A 16,580-nucleotide genomic window follows, 5' to 3' on the forward strand; every position below is an offset into this window, starting at 1 on the left:
CTTCATGTAGCTATAGCCTCCACAAGACAATGCTTAACTCTTGCCGTGTGAAACCTGTCGCTAAGACTGGAACAATGGAAGGAAGCGATCTTTGCCCGTTGATAACCCGCTGTGCTCTCATTTCTTATTGTCTAGTGTCTGGAGTACAGTCTGGCGGATCAAGTCGTCGCCGTTCTTGCCGCTGATAACCATTGGAACCACCTGCGCAAGACCAGTTTCTAGGCGGATCTTCTTCTGTTGGTAGTCGAACGACCTCTTTTCGGCAAGAAACGACGCAGCAACCGCCTCCGCTTCGGCGTCCGCCAGAATCTTTGCCGCCTCACGTTCTGCAGCCTTAACCATGGCGTCGCTTTTGATCTTGGCTGCAGCAATGTACTGCGCGTAGTTCTGTTTGAGGTTGGCGAGGTTGACTGCTGGTTGCGTCTGGGCTCGAACCGAAGCGGCGGTGGCAGTGGCAACGGCGTCAATCTTGAATCCCTCTGCTTCCTTGATTTTGTTGGCGTATGCAGCTTTGTGCTGGGCGATGGCGATCTGGGCTTTGGCCTCTGCAGTCGTACGCATCTCGTTTCGAATAATGGTCGCTCGAGCCTTTGTCGCGAGCAGGTCTTGGACTGCGCGCTCATTTTCTTTTTGCGCTGCTGTCAGCTTCTGGGTCTCCTCGTTCACGAGGATGCGAAGTTGGTTCTCATGGTTCTTCTCCTGCTCCTCCATTCGGGTTTTGAACGCCGTGGTCCCCTCAAGTGTCGATGACAAGGAGGACGGAAGCTCGACGTTCGTGACTTTGACGTTGTGGATTAATATCCCAAACTGTGAGAGTTTGGTATTGAGGTCCGTCTTCATGCCCATGGCGAAATCCTCACGTAAGTCGTGGACTTGATCGTAGCGAACTGAGTTCACCAGTCCGCGGATGTCTTCCTCTGTCAAGCTATAGAGCAGCTCGTCCAGGCGGTGGGCTCCAAGAGTGTAGATGAACTTGACAGCGTCGTCTTCCGTGGGGCCGATCTGGAAACTGATGGAGATGTCGATGTCGACCATCACGTTATCCGAGGTGGGGCAGCCTCGGACTGGATTGGAATACGCGACAGCTTGTTTGGTGACGATGTGCGAGACTCGGTTCCAGGCCGGCCAGAACACTTTGAGGCCGGGGTCCATCATGCCAGTGTGAGCGTTCCAGGTCTGCTGCAAAACCCACACTCCAGACGGAATCTGCTGCATGAACGTGAAGAAAACTGGGTACTTTGGTATGAGCACGAGCGGAATGCGACCGTCCACCACTTTTGCATTGAAATGACCCATGGCGTCCATCGGACGGCTGATGTCGAGCTGCACGAGCCGATTGTATCGAGCTGGTTTCTCCTCCTTCATGAGTGCTGGCTGGTGGTAAATGATGCAATGATGAATGACCCACAGTGCCGATTGATTTAGATGGGAAATGTGCTGAGAAGTGTGTTTGCGATCCTTCACCTGCGATTAAACAGCATGGACGCATTTCTGTGCGCTTTGTGCAGCTTCCCACGAATGCTTTTAATGGTCTATAACGTATTATCGCATGTTGCTGAGTGCTACAACGAGTTTCTCCATCTCAACCACATTACCGATTTCTCTTGAACTGATCAAGTTACGATGGCTGAGGAGGAGACCGTTCTTGTTGGCGATGGACACCAAACGCGGCTGCTTTACACCGAAACTAGCTCGGTCGACAAAGCTAACCGGTTGTTTGGTGCATGTTACAATGGCAACACAGTGATCATGATCAACCCTCGGCCCAGCATGTTTCGACCATATATCCGCGTCCCTGAAGGCACTTACGCGCTCGTCCAAAACCAAGGCCGCGACATGGATTTCACAAAAGACGGCGTGACGAGCCCCGTGTGGCCCGCAGGTTTCCACTGGGCTGGACCATGGACTCAGGTCTCCAATCTCGTCACGAAGCAGTTCATCGTATTCGAGACTCCCATTAAGGGCTGCAAGACGGCGGACAACGTCACCGTCGGCATCGACATGTGCCTCATTTTCCGCATCATGGGAGACGCCTCGAAGGGGGAAGACCCGAACCTGGTGCGCCGCTTTGTGTACGAGCTGGGTCCGAATGGACTGGAGGTTCAGCTTCGAGCAGCACAGGACGAAGCTGTGCGTGCGTTGGCGCGAAGTGTTCAACACACTGAAGTGTATAAGCTTCGAGACGGTACGATGCAGGGAAGCTTCAACACCGGCAAGCTTGCCATGCTCAACCGTGACGAGTCCCAGTCTACACCAGCGGAAGTTAGAACGCTTAGTGAAGTCGGTGTCCTTAACCCCGACACGCCTCAACGTCCACCTCCTGGTCAGACGGCACCATACTTCGTGACAGAGGACATCAAGAAGAACCTCAACGCCCAGTTCAACAATTACGGAGTTGAGATAACCAGTGTAGCCATCACCAACGTGAAGCTCCCGCCGACGTTCGTGGAGCAGATGCAGAGCCGCACAACCCACTTGAGCACCATCAAGGAGCAGAACATGAAGCAGATGAACGACATGCAGCTGCTGTCGTACAAGGAGGAGATCGACACGACCAAGCTGGCACGCAAAATGATGCTCATGGAGGAGGAACAGACGGGCAAAGCCAAGTGCGCGGAGATCCAGAAGGAGATCGACATGGTGGGCACAGATACGCGGGTGATTCAAGACCAGATCGCCCAGGAGACCCGAGTGCAGTGCAACAAGATCGCAGCGGAAGCCTCACTCGCTATTGAGCAGATTCATGCCGACACGAAGCGTATTTCCAGCGAGATTGCGTTCCGGTCCGACACTGATATCCGACTGGTGCAGGCTGAGGAGGACGCTTGTAAGATGCAGCTGCAAGCTGAGGTCGAGGAGCTCATCAGTGGAGGCGAGGCCACGACGAAGGAGATCGTTGCTCGAGCGGAGGGGGCAGCAGCGAAGAAACTCGAGAAGTTCCGCGCGCATCAGCTCGATATGCAGCGCCTTGACGTGCTCAATTCGCTTTCGCAGAACCCGAAGACTGTTGTTACCGGCAACGCGTCCAACAGTCTGCTTGCTGAAATGATGGTGGCGAACCAGCATGGCAAAGTGATGATGACCGTGGGCGAGGGTGGTGGCCTCAAAGGATTGACTCTAGCATCGTAGTAGCGTCATTGTGCTACAGATAATACATCTGCGACTTTTATACTTTTGAAAGGCTTCATTTTTCAAGAAGAACGTGAAAGCCAAAATGTGTCTATTTACTATGTTCAGAGTATTCGGTGGATAACATTTTCTCGCATAGCAAAGCGGCGTTGCTGCGTCTGGAGATGGCGATATGTTCCTGAGCGAGGTCTAACGGCGTAAGGTTGTTGTTGTTCCGCAACTTGGCGCTAAATCCACGCTCGATCAGCCACTCACAGGCAGCAGGTTGGCCATTTGCAGCGGCTTTATGCAGAAGAGTGTCTCCCTTCCAGTCCACGGCGTCCAAGTTCGCGTGCAGCATCGTCAGATGTTCCAGTAAGTGGACGTGTCCTTCGCGGGCTGCCCAGTGCGCGGCAGTCCACCCCATGTATCCTGGCGCATCGAGTCGAAGGTGACATTGCATCATCCGGGTGCACAGTCGCTGAAAAGTGAGAAGGTTGCCGCCCCTTGCACTTTCAATGAGCTTCTCGACAAGCTCTGTAGTGTCGCTGATAGAGTCGCTATCATCGCGAACTGGTACGGGATCTCTGACCAGCGAGATCTCGATGAGGTCGGCTTGAACAACGTCTTCATCACGGTCAAAGTCATGCTGATTCTGCCTTGTCGGCGTTGGTCGACTATGGTGCACACGTTTCGACCGGGGCCTGGATTCGTGAGGTGTCTTGGTTTTGGGCAAGTCGCTGCTGCTCTTGCAGATAATGGTTCGACGACGCTCCAAGACCATACTGAGGAAATCGGCTCGTTCCGTGGGTAAAATGACAATGGACGCACAAGTATGGATCACTGGGTATCACTAAGAATACCGACACATAAGAACCAACGCCAGGATGCACCATTTGAGTCGACCAAAGCTCGAATATGGATCCTTCCATGATCTATAAATCTTAAACGGGCGTTGACTAGGTTTGCTCGATCCCATGCCAAGATGCCGCCGACGTAAATGGAAACTTCGTTTATGGATCACTGCGTGTACACACCAAACGTGTCTTGCACCACCTTCTTGAGTTGGTCATACGAAGCCGTCAGTAACTCCTCTTGGTCGGAAGGTTGGGTAGATCTATCACCATTGCCTTCCTGTTCCATAGCTAGTTTCCGTCGGCATGCCCACTCGATTAAAGGTTTGGTCGGGTCGACTTTAAGCCGGCTTCGTAGAATTTTACCCACGTACTTGCTGGTCGCCCTTGAAGTGCAGAGACCCAAGAGCTGCCGACACAGTGCAAATGCGTCTCCATTGGTGACTTCGACGCATGTTTCATGCCACGCAACCTCCACGATCAGTGGGTTCTTTTCAGCATCAAGCGACGCAGCGTTGAGTGCCAAATCCGGCCACGCTTCGCCTGCTGCTCCGCTATCCCGTTCGCAAAGACCTGAACGGATTAAATCGCGCTCCAATTCATTCGCAAGCAGCGCGATGACTAAAGGCAGCGGTAGCTTTGAATACTTTGTCCTTGTAGAGGCTTCATTCCTTGATGTCGGTGATCTCGGTAATGCAGTCCTTGCCGATCCTGCCGTAAGACGGGCCAAGGATCGTATTGGTCCATCAGACTTTTGAGGACATGCGAAAAACAGTTCGCTCGGAGCTACCGATAACAAGAACCCCACAGTATCAGACGGACAGAAGACTCCACCGTGTTTGTCTTGGAGCGAGACTTGCGAGATACTTCCACGATCGGCTGCGAAGGACTCGTTGAATCGCCGAACGATTTCTTGACACAGAAACTCAACCTTCTCTCGCGGATTGATCGGAACGCACAGGCGACATTCGCCTACTTGGGCTAACACGCGCACAATATCAGGAAGTGCTGCCAGTTTGGCCTCACTCAGGTCATTTACCTTTGGTGCTTCTGGAGGTTTAGAGAGAGGTGGATCCCCACTGTCATCAGCTCGTTTATTGGACTTTTCATCAATGAGCGGCACATTATCCGAAGCATGTCCCGTGTCTGATGAGGCATTACAATGAGGTTGCTTTGGATCGACCTGGCGCAGCTCTTGGATCCTCGACGGGCTCACTTGTTCTTCAGACGTTGTAAGGTTATGGCACGCAACCTCCACCATAGGGGAGATAGATTCAACCGACGACCTTCGCTTGGTGCTCGCAGTGGTCGATAGGGTCCGGTTGATCGGAGCCATGAGTTTATTCAGACCACCTCGGAAGCTCTCGGACGGTAAACGCGCACGACTCAATGGACTCATCAACTTACTGATTCCACCACGAATTTCCCCCACGATATCAGCGTCAGCGCCAAGCACAATGATCGGACTCGGAATCCCCAAACTGAGTTTTCGAGGAGAGGACGAAGGTGAACTGTCGTTGCTTCCACTCTCAGCGTCGATTACCAGTGTCAAGCTAGCAAGACTCTTCCCACTTTCTCGCTTGTATGCTGGCGCTGGTGTCGTCGTACTTTCAGCGCCTGGTACATCTGCTGATTTGGCAGGAAGCTGTATAGGGGTCACCACCCCCGGTTCGTAGTCGTCAGGATCAAAACGTTGCTTATACTGCCGAACAAGGTACTTCTGACGCACCATTCGTTGAATACATCGGCAGGCATCTTCCCGTTCTAGGCTCGGCGGGGTAGGCGGGCTCATTATTTGTGCAGCGTCACCCTCCTGGCTTACACTGACTTGGGATTCATCTGGAGGAACTGGTTCGAAGGAAGAAATTCCCTCTTCGTCCTTTGGTTTGGGGTCATTTACAGAGTCTACGACAGCGTTCATATCACTGGCGTCTGTCTCCGTGGTAGTAAGTTCTGTGGGGTGTTCTTCTGTGACTGGTAATTCAGGATTTGGGAGATCACACGGTTGAATATTCGTAGGCGCTGGAGTTTGTCGATGAACGAATTCCATGGTCTGTGAATTCAGTACGGTCTTGAAATCTAGCGAACTCTGCGTACAAAGGAATCCAAGTTGGTTGTCAAACACCACAATGGCTTGCTTCAGCAACGATTTCGCTCGGGCATCTTTCACATTTTCATTCTGCAGCGTAAATTCAACCGCACGAATTTGTAGCACTCCGAGGAAAAGTGTCATCATTGTAAAGCCTTTTGAGCTGGATAATGACTCTCCGATATGATCAAACACTTGTCGAGATAGCTTGAATAGCACTTCATCCAACTGACAACGGACCTTGTCCATGGTTATATGGAAACTTAGTTGAGGCTGGGAGGACGAGCACACACGACTGCCATCCGAAAAGCTCGATCGCAACTGGATCTTGTCGACTTTTGCAAAGCATTCTTGCGCGGACATCGCGCAATGAGAGATGTCGAAGAAAAGCCGAGCAGGCCACTGGTAGGCATGATTGATTTCGGTATAATGCATATGTTTCGAGTGCATCGTTCCTCTGCGTCGTAAAATGCAACCGCAACCTTGTAAGGAACACTCCAGCATCTGAAAGGCAAGTGGCAGAGCAGGAACAAAAATGGCATCACCCGCGAACTCGTTCGATTCAGTGGTCAGGCGCAAATCCGACAGCTTCGTAGTAATATCACGCCCAATTGCGCGTTCATCCTCACGTATTCCAAGCCATTTTAGCAAGAGTTGAACCAGTCTTCCAGCGGTCTGGAGCTCCAACTCGTCCATATGTAACTCAACGTGAATTTTAGGAGCCCCGTTGGCATTCACAGCCTTCACTGTTGCATCCGAATCACCATTTTCAGCACTGGAGCTTTCCGAAAAACTATTTCCTCTACTCTCTCCAGTAGCTGGCGGAGTTGCTGTCAATGATCTATTGCTGTTACGGGGTGGACAAACGTGGACGTCTATCATGTCGAGGCTGATCTGCTGGTGGCAGGTTCCACACCGGATAACAATCGGCTTCTCCTTTTCGTTCACAAACTGGTACATTTCGGTCAGCATTCTCGTTAAGTCGTCGTCAATTCGGCACAGTACGCTTTGAACTCGCCATTTGATAGATAAAGAGTTGTGCCGCTGCTCCAGATGAAAGACCTCACGGTCAGGTTTCAGTCGAAATACGACATACCCTCGGAATCTCACCGCGAGTTCATGCAGACTCAACTGCAATTCACGCACACCGTGTCGATGAAGGATTATATTCCCCGCAGCACGATCCGCAACCAGGAACAGCTCCTGCGGTCCCTCGGTAGGTGAATTAAACTTCAGTTTTGCTTCGAGCGTACCCCGAAATGTGATCTGCAGCTCAATATTCGGCTGGTCAGTTTGTCTCGGACCGATTGGCTCACGATTGGCAGCCATCCCATCTTCTGGTGAAGATAACGCGCAGTTTTCCGAACTCCTGCCGTTTAGCAACCAATTGCACAGCATCGACGCAACTGTGTACACCTCCATAAAGTCTGCGACGCCAAACTCCACCTTCACCGCGCCGAAATTCACATCCACGAGCTTCATGTGCCTCTTCCACGAGTCCTCCACTTCTTTGCGATGATAAAACCTCGTTATTCGCACATCAACCGACACTTTGGTCATCAAACGGATCATTTGACCCCCGTTAGACCCGACAGGATTGACCCCAACACTGAGCATGAACGACATGGCCTTGAACCGCGTTTGAACCAGGTGGTCCGGGGAGTAGTCCACACATTTCGTCGGGTCCTTCACATCCTGCCACAGTGCGTCGGTCGTCCGTGCGCTTAAATCTACCAACGTTATCTCCAATCGTGAAATTCCGCCCATGAAAATCTGAACATTCAGCTTGTCCACCACCAGCTTAGTCCGGTCGTTCACGTCCCGAGAGAACGCGAACATGGCGGCAGTGGACCCAAGCGGGTCCGGCTCGAGTAATGCTGCTTGTACTCGTTCCTCCGCCTCGCTTCGGATCTTGCTGCTGCACTCCCAAATGTTCCGAACTTGGACCGACAACTCGTTCGCGTGGATTAGCAGAGGTTTGTAGGCTGCTTCTTTGTCCGAGTCCGTCCAGGACGGCACGGCGATCGTCAACTCGATGCAGTGAACCGAAGTCACCAACAACGGAGCAGGAAGATGCAACACAGCAGCAACGCGGTGAGGCTTTAACCCTGTAAGGAAAGAATGTGATAAGTTGTAAGGCTAACCACTTCAACATGATGGCTACAAGTTTCTTATCTTACTGATGTCGGGGATAAGGAGCTGCGTTTTCGAGTACGACTTGGACATGAAGTCGCGAGGCAGCATGTCGTCCTTGAAGCCATCCACCCAGTAACGCAGCTGTCTGCGCACGTAGTCCTTCATCATGCTGCCGGTCGCCATCCTGCTTGCTTCAATGCAAAGCCCAGCTACGGTAACTGCCTCGCGCCGCTTCGAGCAACATGGCTACATTTCATGTACACTTGGTGTACCGTCTTGACTAAGCAACATGGCTCACTTTCCATCCAGCTGTGCATCACCTGAGTCCCAATTGATGAGCATGATATGTCGCAGTCGTCTCTGCCGTCGCTGGCTCATTTACTCGCTGGTCTGCGTGTGTGGAGCGCGCGCAGAGATGGCGGGAGTGGCGCCGAGTCCAGAGCCGCCCGAGACGCGCAGTGTCACCGTCGAGCAGGTCGTGATGCTGGCGGTGGACGCCTTGTTCCTCTTCGTGGGCGTCGTCTACGGCTCGCGCGTGCTGGCGCCTAAGCCCATGACCTACTTGTCCGAGATCGCCTTCCCATTGGACGTAAGTCTACTACAGTGAAGTGCATTTTGGCTACAGTATTGGAGGGACTATTGGAATGGACTCACTGGTGTGTTGTGTGTATGTAGTTCTGTGTCAAGTTGGCGGCGTCGTTCATGTTGTTCCTGCTCAATGGGCTGCAGTGGCTCTACCAGGAGATTTTCTGCTCGTGGCTGCTGTACCATCGACCGTTCGGCCGCGACCAGCAGAATGTCGTAGTCATGATGGAGACGCTGGTTTGGGTGAGTTGCTTGATGGTGGTATTGGGTGATGTCGGAAGGTGGAGAGGTGGAGAGGTGACTTGGTGGGTGTGTGCAGGGAATGTCGACCAGTATTTTGTGGATGGAGTATCGGCGCGGGCTGACGCCGTCGGTGTATCTGCGGCTGTTCTGGTTCCTTGAATGGCTGGACGCCACGTACTTCCTCGTCGTGAACGGAACGTTTGCCGGAGCCTCGAGTCCGGATGACGACGGTGCCATGTCGTACATGACTGGCATGGTGTTTGGTGGCGTCTGCTATGCAGCTTCGGCTGTGCTGGTACTATTCATGTGTGTACGACCCACCACAGTTACTCCGGAGTTTATTGCGTATCCGATGGAGGTGAATACTCCGTCTGCGTATCTGAACTCGGCACATTGCCAGCCTCCAACCTCTCTGTATGGGTCGTTTAAGGACTGGGAGCTGGTAGCATATGTACGTGCTGTGAATTATGCGTATTTGATGATGGTTTTGGAGTATTGAGGAGCTGTTCCTGTAGCCATCATCGTCCAAGAGCACTGAAGAGAGGACGATGCTCGATATCACGATCCCCGCTACCGTATCTTCAATTTGGGGCAACAGGCAGTTCGTCTCGTTCAAGATTGTTGTTCAAACCGATGATGACCACTGGACTCTTCGACGTCCCTACAGTGATTTTGTTGCTCTCGATGAAGAGGTACGCAGGATACGTTGTCATTTGGCTGCATGAAACGGGTGCTCATAGCACTACTAATTTTTTTCATATTTATTATAGCTTCCTGAGGAAGTTCGCGCTGATTGCCCGCTGCCACCTGAGGAGTATGACAACAGAAAGGTGATATCTTGGAAGGAACGTCCTCGGTCCCTCAAGTCACGCCTGGAGAAATATCTCAAGCAGGTGCTCCACCATCCCAAGCTGGCGCCGTACGCATCTCAAGCTCTGTGTGAATTTCTCGAGATGGTGAGTTTGGCGACGGGTGAAATCAGAGCGTTTCGATCAGATGTTTGCTCACGCGTTTTGTTATCCGATTGCTAGGAATGCGTGGAGGACATCACATCCGTGCGCTCATTCCATTCCAATTCGATAATATGAACTAATCCTATGTATCAAAGCGGCATCGATGAAATGCATATCTTGTGAAGAAACACACCATCGAGTAGCAAGGCACCACACGTGCCACCCAAGTTCTATAAACAAATTGCATCGAGTCATCCTTCTCTATGATCGGCTTGATACTGTTGAAGCGTAGGTGATCTCGCAGGTATTAACCATCTTGGCGAACCGTAAAGAATTGAGCGTCTCGTCGCGGTGCTCCCCCAGCGGAGACAGATTGCAGATCATTAGCGTTTTGCTGTCTCCGCCAAGCGAGGAACTCAGAAAGTGCGTCAGCTTTGAGTCGCGGAACGGAACGTGCGTAGACTAGCAGAGATAAAAAAAAAAAAACGATTAGAAGTCAGACAAACCCGAGAAAAAAAGATAAAGTACATACCTTTTTCGCAAGGGCACATATCACGTTGCCAAGCGCCGAGAGGCTTTTGTTGATTGATGTAGCCTCTTTCATCAGTTCCTTATTGCTGTCACTGCCCGATTTTGACAATCGTTCCGACCCCTGCACAGTGATCATGATGACAGGTTAGCAAATGAATTTCCACAAAAAAGATCCTGCGGCTTGCAAAAACGTACTGCCAGATCAACCAGGTTGATGACCCCAGTGCGCTGATCACCCGTCAGAGAGTTGATCCCGTTAAGCCTAAGCAGAAGTCATTTGAAACAGGTTAGAATTTTGGTCGTCCAAGCTGTGAGCCATCAATGATACGCACCTAAATGAAATAACGCAATGACTGCGCGAGGATCGATCGTTCATCTTGGTGGATTTTGTCGATCTTCTTGTCATAGCCCCTCGGAGCAGACTCCATGCTTCTTGGTCGTTTTTAATCTCGTGAATGCACGAATTAACGACACCGACTTTTCCTTCGCTGTCCAGTCGAAGATCGATTTTGTCCGTGGACTGCATATATCAAATACAAATGAGTCAGATATGTACGAGCAAGGTACAGATTGCGTTTGGAAATTGAGCACTAACCCCAGCAGGTGCGAGAAGATCACGCAAGGTTTCGTTGTAGATCTCAACTAGCTCCAGGCTGACGTTGAAATCCCAACCACTAGACCTCAAATCCTCCATGCCAGCAAATATATGCGAGATCGCCCGACCGACAATTCCCATGTCGGGCGACGGCTCCATCAGCTCGGAATCGGCATCCTCTTCCCGTCCTTGCATCGTGTACGTTTTTCCAGACCTGAGGGCCAGCATGAAAATAGTTATAAAGCAGCACCTGGACGACAGCACTTTAACCACAACTTACCCAGTTTGACCGTACGCAAAAATGCACACGTTGTATCCGTCCAGAGCAGACTGAATCAATGCAGACACCTCTAGGAAGACGTCTTCTTGCGAGCATTTGCTATCAAACACCAGGTCAAAGTCAAAGTTGTACTTCTTGACGACGCTCCTGGCCCCATTCTGGCCGTAACCAACGTGCGACTTCGGGTTTGCACTGAGTTCGATCTGCCGTCGCTCGCCTTGATAGTCGGGAAAGCTGAAAATCTGCGCGGCGGATGTTAGATGAGACTCGCGCTGATACTGATACAAATTAGGCCCCATTACTTACCTCTTCTTTTCTTGAGCTTGCTAGTTCGTGTCGAAGGACTGGTCTAACGCGGCAGAATACGCGGATGTTTCCTTTCAATTCCATAACCTGCATTGTCAACAACGGATCGTAAGAGGTCAGAAAATATTGGTACATTCATCAGTAGGACCACAGGTACCTTGTTGTGAAGGCTTCGTCGAACGGCTTCGGCGCTGAAAACTCTTTGCTCCAAGAAGGCAGTGCGTTCCTGGAATTGAGCCTTAGCTGCCTCCACCTCCTCCGCTCGCTGCTCAAGCTGTTCTTCCAGCTCGTCCACGTGAATCAAACACCGCCGAAGCTTTTCCCTCGTTCCAGCCAAATCGCTCCCTAGAGTGCTTATCCTCGCATCTTTTTCTTGTAACACGCTCAGCTTAGGGCGTAACTCGTTCAGCTCCGCTTCCAGTTGGGCAATCGTCGATTGGGACTTATCGGCCGCTATCCTTTGGGACTCCACCGTTGCCAGGTGCTTCTTCTCGTTTTGTGATGTCAGACGAAGAGAAGCCTTCAGGGTCTCGTTGTCCTTGCGCAACTGCTCACACCCTGCTACAAACTTGGCCGTCTTCTGGTCATCTTTCTCGACAGACGCTAGCATCTCCTTCTTTTCCTGGACCCACTGGGCATGCAGCGCTGTCGTCTGCTTCTCTACTCGGTCAAGCCCGTCTGACAACGCCGAGCGCGCAGCCTCACACTTCTCATACAGCAGCTGCAGATCCTTCAATTGCGCCGTCACCTTCGCCTCTCGCTCCAGAGCTTGCAACTTTTCTTGAAGCGCAGTCTGCAATTGCAGCTCCAGCTCGCGCAACTCGCTCGTGGGCCGCATACCTCCGCTCATACTGTTGGAGCCCTGCGACATCTTCAGCTCATTGATCACTCTGGCCGATCGATCTCGTTCCTCGTGCAGACTATTGATCAGAGAATCCTTCTCACCCAGCTGCATCACCAACCCCGTCACTTCACGACACAATGCCTGGATCTTTTTTTCCTGCTGGTAGTCCGCCGGCTCGTTCGCATTCTAAGAGCAACAGAGAACCATTAACCATTAGTATCCACCCACTACCACTACCAGCTTGTGTCTCTTCAATTCACGCACCTGGTTATTGCTCATCGTGTTGATAATCTGCGTCTGCGTCTTGATGGTGGACCGCAGATACTCCAGATCCGACTGCTTGTCCGCGCGCTCGCGCTCCAGCGTCGCCGCGTGCTTCAGCAGCGCCACTGCGTGCTCGTACGTGTCCGTGTACCTCTACAAACACCAAATAACCCCCCATTATCAGCATTTCTCCACCCTAGTACCCTCCCAAAACTCTCATCCAGCCCACCTTCTTGTACATATAGGCCTTCTCCCTGTCCGACTTGGCGGAGAGCACCCTCTCCTCCTCCTCGGGGTCTCTGCTCATCAGATACTCCACAGAGGCCGTCACCGGCGAGTACGCCTCCTCCGCGGCCTCAGCGGGCGTCTCCTCTCTGTAACTCCCTCTCAGAGACGAGCTGGAGCTGCGCGCAGGCTCGGAGCCCTCCCGCCGCGACTTCTTGAGGCTGTGGCGCGGCGGGGAGAAGCTCATCGCGTACGCCTTGGGCTCCGCCGCCGCCTCGGCGCTCAGCTCGCTGCTGCGGTCGCTGCTCTCCGTCTGGTTGTCCAGCACGAAGTCGTCGAACACCTTGACGGGTCTCTGGCTCGGCCGCGGGACGGAGCGCGGCCCCGGCTGCACGGCGGAGGAGGAGGAGGAGGAGGAGGAGGAGGCGCGCGCTGTTGCGCCCATGGAGCGGCACTGCCACTGGCTGTTGTTCGGCCTCTTGGACGCGGCGTCGGGCGTCGCGATGCTCGCGAAGTGGCTGAGCACGCGGCCGCTGCCGGCCTGGTATCCCCGCTCGGGCGACGCGCGGCGGTCGGGCGACGACTTCATGGCGCGCGACTTGCTGCGCTTTAGCCGCTTTCCGAGGATTTAGAACAAAAAAAGGTGAAACGCTTTGCGGTCGAGGCAAATGACTTGGTTTTAGTATGGGTGGAGTACGATACGGCCGAGCTATGCCGCTTTTTGGAGTAAAATGGTGTAGCGACCTGCTAAAGACGGCGATGGCGCGCGTTGTGAGTTGAACGGTGCGGAGAGGTGTCAACTAACGTTAGGCGGCTAGTTGTATCGCCACTGCCATCGTCTACGCTATCATACACCGTCAGGGCTCGACACCTTGAGTCCTGTAGCCATCTCGTCTTGTAGCCATCTCATTGGTCAAACGGTACCACGTGGGGCAAGTGCGCTTCGACTTCATCTTCGCATTATCCGTATTCTATATCGTAGTCCACTTAATTTCCAAGCATTAAGTGGGTATAATACTGAAGAGTGGAAGCAGTCTGTTCCGTAGGGTATCTATTCCCGCGCCTGCCGTTTCCGCTTTCTTCCAAGGATCGGCTCGAAGCCCCCCTCATACTGGAACGTGCCCCCCGAGCGAGCAGGAGCTAGACGGACGATCGACATGGCCGAGGAGAGCAAGCCCGACTTCGCGTGGCTGCCGCAGGGCACCGAGGCGCTGGCCGACGGCGAGTACGACGTGATCGTGCTGGGCACGGGCCTGAAGGAGTGCATCCTGAGCGGGCTGCTGGCCGTGAACGGCAAGAAGGTGCTGATTGTGGACCGCAACCCGTACTACGGCGGCGAGTGCGCGTCGCCCAACCTGACGAACCTCTACAAGAAGTTCAAGCCCGACCAGCAGCCGCGCACGGACCTGGGCGCCGACCGCGACTACAACGTGGACCTCGTGCCCAAGTTCATCATGGCGTGCGGCAAGCTGGTCAAGATGCTGCTGCACACCAAGGTGACGCGCTACCTCGAGTTCAAGAACGTGGACGGCAGCTACGTGGTCAAGGGCGGCCGCACCTACAAGGTGCCGGCCACGGGCGAGGAGGCGCTGCGCTCGTCGCTCATGGGCATGTTCGAGAAGCGCAAGTTCCGCAAGCTCATCATGTACATCTACAACTACGAGGAGGACGACCCCAAGACGTACGAGGGCATGGACCTGTTCACGCAGCCCATGAGCGAGCTCTTCGAGAAGTACGGTGTGGACGCCAACACGCAGAGCTTCATGGGCCACGCCATGGCGCTCATGCGCGACGAGTCGTACCACAAACGCCCCGCCATCGAGACCGTGCGCGCCATCAAGCTCTACGCCTACTCGCTCGAGCGCTACGGCAAGTCCCCGTACATCTACCCGCTGTACGGCCTGGGCGGCCTGCCCGAGAGCTTCTCGCGCCTCTGCGCCATCAACGGCGGCACCTTCATGCTCAACCGCGGCGTGGACGAGATCCTCACGGACAAGGACGGCAAGGCCTGGGGCGTCAAGTGCGACAACGAGGTGGCCAAGGCCAAGCTCGTGATCGGCGACCCGTCCTACTTCCCGGCCCAGAAGGTGCGCAAGACGGGCGTGGCCGTGCGCTCCATCTTCATCCTCGACCACCCCGTGCCCAACACGAACGACGCCGAGTCGCTGCAGATTATCATCCCCGCCGCGCAGGCCAACCGCCAGAACGACATCTACGTGGCCGTCGTGTCGTCCGCGCACTGCGTCGCGCCGCAGGGCATCTACATCGCCATCGTCAGCACGCTGGCCGAGACGTCCGTGCCGCTGCAGGAGCTCGAGCCCGGTGTCAAGCTGCTGGGCCCGTACCTGGAGCGCTTCGACGCCATCACGGACATGTTCGAGCCCGTGTCCGACGGCAAGGAGGACAACTGCTTCATCAGCGCTTCGTACGACCCCACGAGCCACTTCGAGACCACGTCCGAGGACGTGCTGGACCTGTACAAGCGCATCACAGGCGATGACCTCGACATGAACATCAACGCCGACTCGACTGACGTGGACCAGTAAGCGAGCCGTAATGAGTGGAGTGAGCGAGGTTGGAAGCGAGCGCAGTAGTTGAAAGCACGGATCGAAAAAAATCTACCAGTCAATCACCCTGCTCTCGTCTTGTGGTGCTGCTTTGATTTTTAGCAACCGTCACGTTCACAACGATCGATCATGGATGCAGCTAGTGGTTGACGTTGGCAAGAATTGTCTCGATACCAACGGAAACCCATGCAGACGCGACCCCGTTGTTCTCCTTTCTACACTGACAAGGTGATCATCGCTCTCATGAGCTGACTGAAGTTCATGTACAGGCCCTCTTTCAAACCGCCAGAAGTTGTGGGATGCTGTTGCAGTGACAAGTACAAGGTGGAGAAGTGTGGACAAGGTGGAGAAATACGAAGTTGATAAACGCGACTAGGTGCTCATGAAACGGGTCACCACTATTTACGCTGCTCTATTGCGTGAAGAAAAATCTCACAGCCTTCTTTGCTCTCCGACGGCAATTAATAGGGCAATGCATACTTCACATGATCGAGCTGGCGTGAGACTGACTGGGTGAGATCCCATTTTTTTTTCGCATGTGCAGAGCTCTGCGGCCACACCATTTCCAAAACATCGTCCTTTGACGCAGCCTGGGACAGGAAGACACTGATCTAAATTGTTGGCGGTCAAGATGGTGCGCGCTTTCGTGGTGCTTGCAGCACTGGGTGTATTAGCTTCAGCCCGTGCCGAGCCTAGCGACATCGGTTCAACTTCTGGATCAATCGCAGCGCAGGAGGGTTGCGTACTTTCGGACGGCGACAAGGACTTCGGCATTCAGGTGCTCACCGACCAAACGTGTGCTGCCGGCGGTCTCGGCTGCTACAACGATCACTGTCGGTTCTGCAAAGTGCTAGACACCTTGAAATCAGCGCATTTTCTCGGATGCAACACGTCTACTGAGGTGCCGACGCCAACGACGACGACCCCGACACCTGCTGCTCCATCCGTCGTGTTTGAGTGCAACCGCACAGCATCCAGTGCCGACACAGAGGTCGGGCTG

The 16,580-nt window shown here is 53.5% G+C and overlaps 7 protein-coding genes across 7 annotated transcripts; 3 read left to right on the top strand and 4 right to left on the bottom strand.

Moving 5' to 3' along the window:
* Positions 1-117: 117 nt before the first annotated feature.
* PHYSODRAFT_477244 (hypothetical protein) lies at positions 118-1,365 on the bottom strand (the record flags this gene model as incomplete). The annotated part of the gene is made up of 2 exons (XM_009517787.1): positions 118-807; positions 874-1,365. The coding sequence occupies 2 exons, from the start codon at positions 1,363-1,365 to the stop codon at positions 118-120; spliced, it is 1,182 nt and encodes a 393-aa protein (XP_009516082.1).
* A 258-nt stretch (positions 1,366-1,623) lies between these two features.
* Positions 1,624-3,129, top strand: PHYSODRAFT_473060 (hypothetical protein; the record flags this gene model as incomplete). Its single annotated transcript, XM_009517788.1, has 2 exons — positions 1,624-2,262; positions 2,329-3,129. The coding sequence occupies 2 exons, from the start codon at positions 1,624-1,626 to the stop codon at positions 3,127-3,129; spliced, it is 1,440 nt and encodes a 479-aa protein (XP_009516083.1).
* A 91-nt stretch (positions 3,130-3,220) lies between these two features.
* PHYSODRAFT_474111 (hypothetical protein) lies at positions 3,221-3,892 on the bottom strand (the record flags this gene model as incomplete). Its single annotated transcript, XM_009517789.1, has 1 exon — positions 3,221-3,892. The coding sequence occupies one exon, from the start codon at positions 3,890-3,892 to the stop codon at positions 3,221-3,223; it is 672 nt and encodes a 223-aa protein (XP_009516084.1).
* A 236-nt stretch (positions 3,893-4,128) lies between these two features.
* PHYSODRAFT_476634 (hypothetical protein) lies at positions 4,129-8,370 on the bottom strand (the record flags this gene model as incomplete). Its single annotated transcript, XM_009517790.1, has 5 exons — positions 4,129-5,041; positions 5,171-5,490; positions 5,623-5,749; positions 5,966-8,159; positions 8,232-8,370. 5 exons carry the CDS (start codon positions 8,368-8,370, stop codon positions 4,129-4,131), a joined length of 3,693 nt encoding a protein of 1,230 aa, XP_009516085.1.
* A 298-nt stretch (positions 8,371-8,668) lies between these two features.
* PHYSODRAFT_474559 (hypothetical protein) lies at positions 8,669-10,046 on the top strand (the record flags this gene model as incomplete). The annotated part of the gene is made up of 5 exons (XM_009517791.1): positions 8,669-8,776; positions 8,863-9,015; positions 9,092-9,466; positions 9,531-9,707; positions 9,786-10,046. The coding sequence occupies 5 exons, from the start codon at positions 8,669-8,671 to the stop codon at positions 10,044-10,046; spliced, it is 1,074 nt and encodes a 357-aa protein (XP_009516086.1).
* Positions 10,047-10,229: 183 nt separating this feature from the next.
* PHYSODRAFT_469853 (hypothetical protein) lies at positions 10,230-13,095 on the bottom strand (the record flags this gene model as incomplete). The annotated part of the gene is made up of 10 exons (XM_009517792.1): positions 10,230-10,430; positions 10,501-10,620; positions 10,695-10,761; positions 10,832-11,019; positions 11,095-11,308; positions 11,375-11,616; positions 11,681-11,767; positions 11,838-12,710; positions 12,789-12,941; positions 13,018-13,095. The coding sequence occupies 10 exons, from the start codon at positions 13,093-13,095 to the stop codon at positions 10,230-10,232; spliced, it is 2,223 nt and encodes a 740-aa protein (XP_009516087.1).
* A 1,049-nt stretch (positions 13,096-14,144) lies between these two features.
* On the top strand, positions 14,145-15,650 carry PHYSODRAFT_284351 (hypothetical protein). Its single transcript, XM_009517793.1, has one exon. It carries the CDS (start codon positions 14,171-14,173, stop codon positions 15,557-15,559), a length of 1,389 nt encoding a protein of 462 aa, XP_009516088.1. The 5' UTR covers positions 14,145-14,170; the 3' UTR covers positions 15,560-15,650.
* The last annotated feature ends 930 nt before the right edge of the window (positions 15,651-16,580 follow it).

The sequence above is a fragment of the Phytophthora sojae genome, assembly GCF_000149755.1.
Source record: "Phytophthora sojae unplaced genomic scaffold PHYSOscaffold_1, whole genome shotgun sequence".
NCBI lineage: Eukaryota > Oomycota > Peronosporomycetes > Peronosporales > Peronosporaceae > Phytophthora > Phytophthora sojae.

What these genes read in the sequence shown, in the direction of transcription:
- PHYSODRAFT_284351 (XM_009517793.1), top strand. Translation starts at nt 14,171, where the DNA reads ATGGCCGAGGAGAGCAAGCCCGACTTCGCGTGGCTGCCGCAGGGCACC.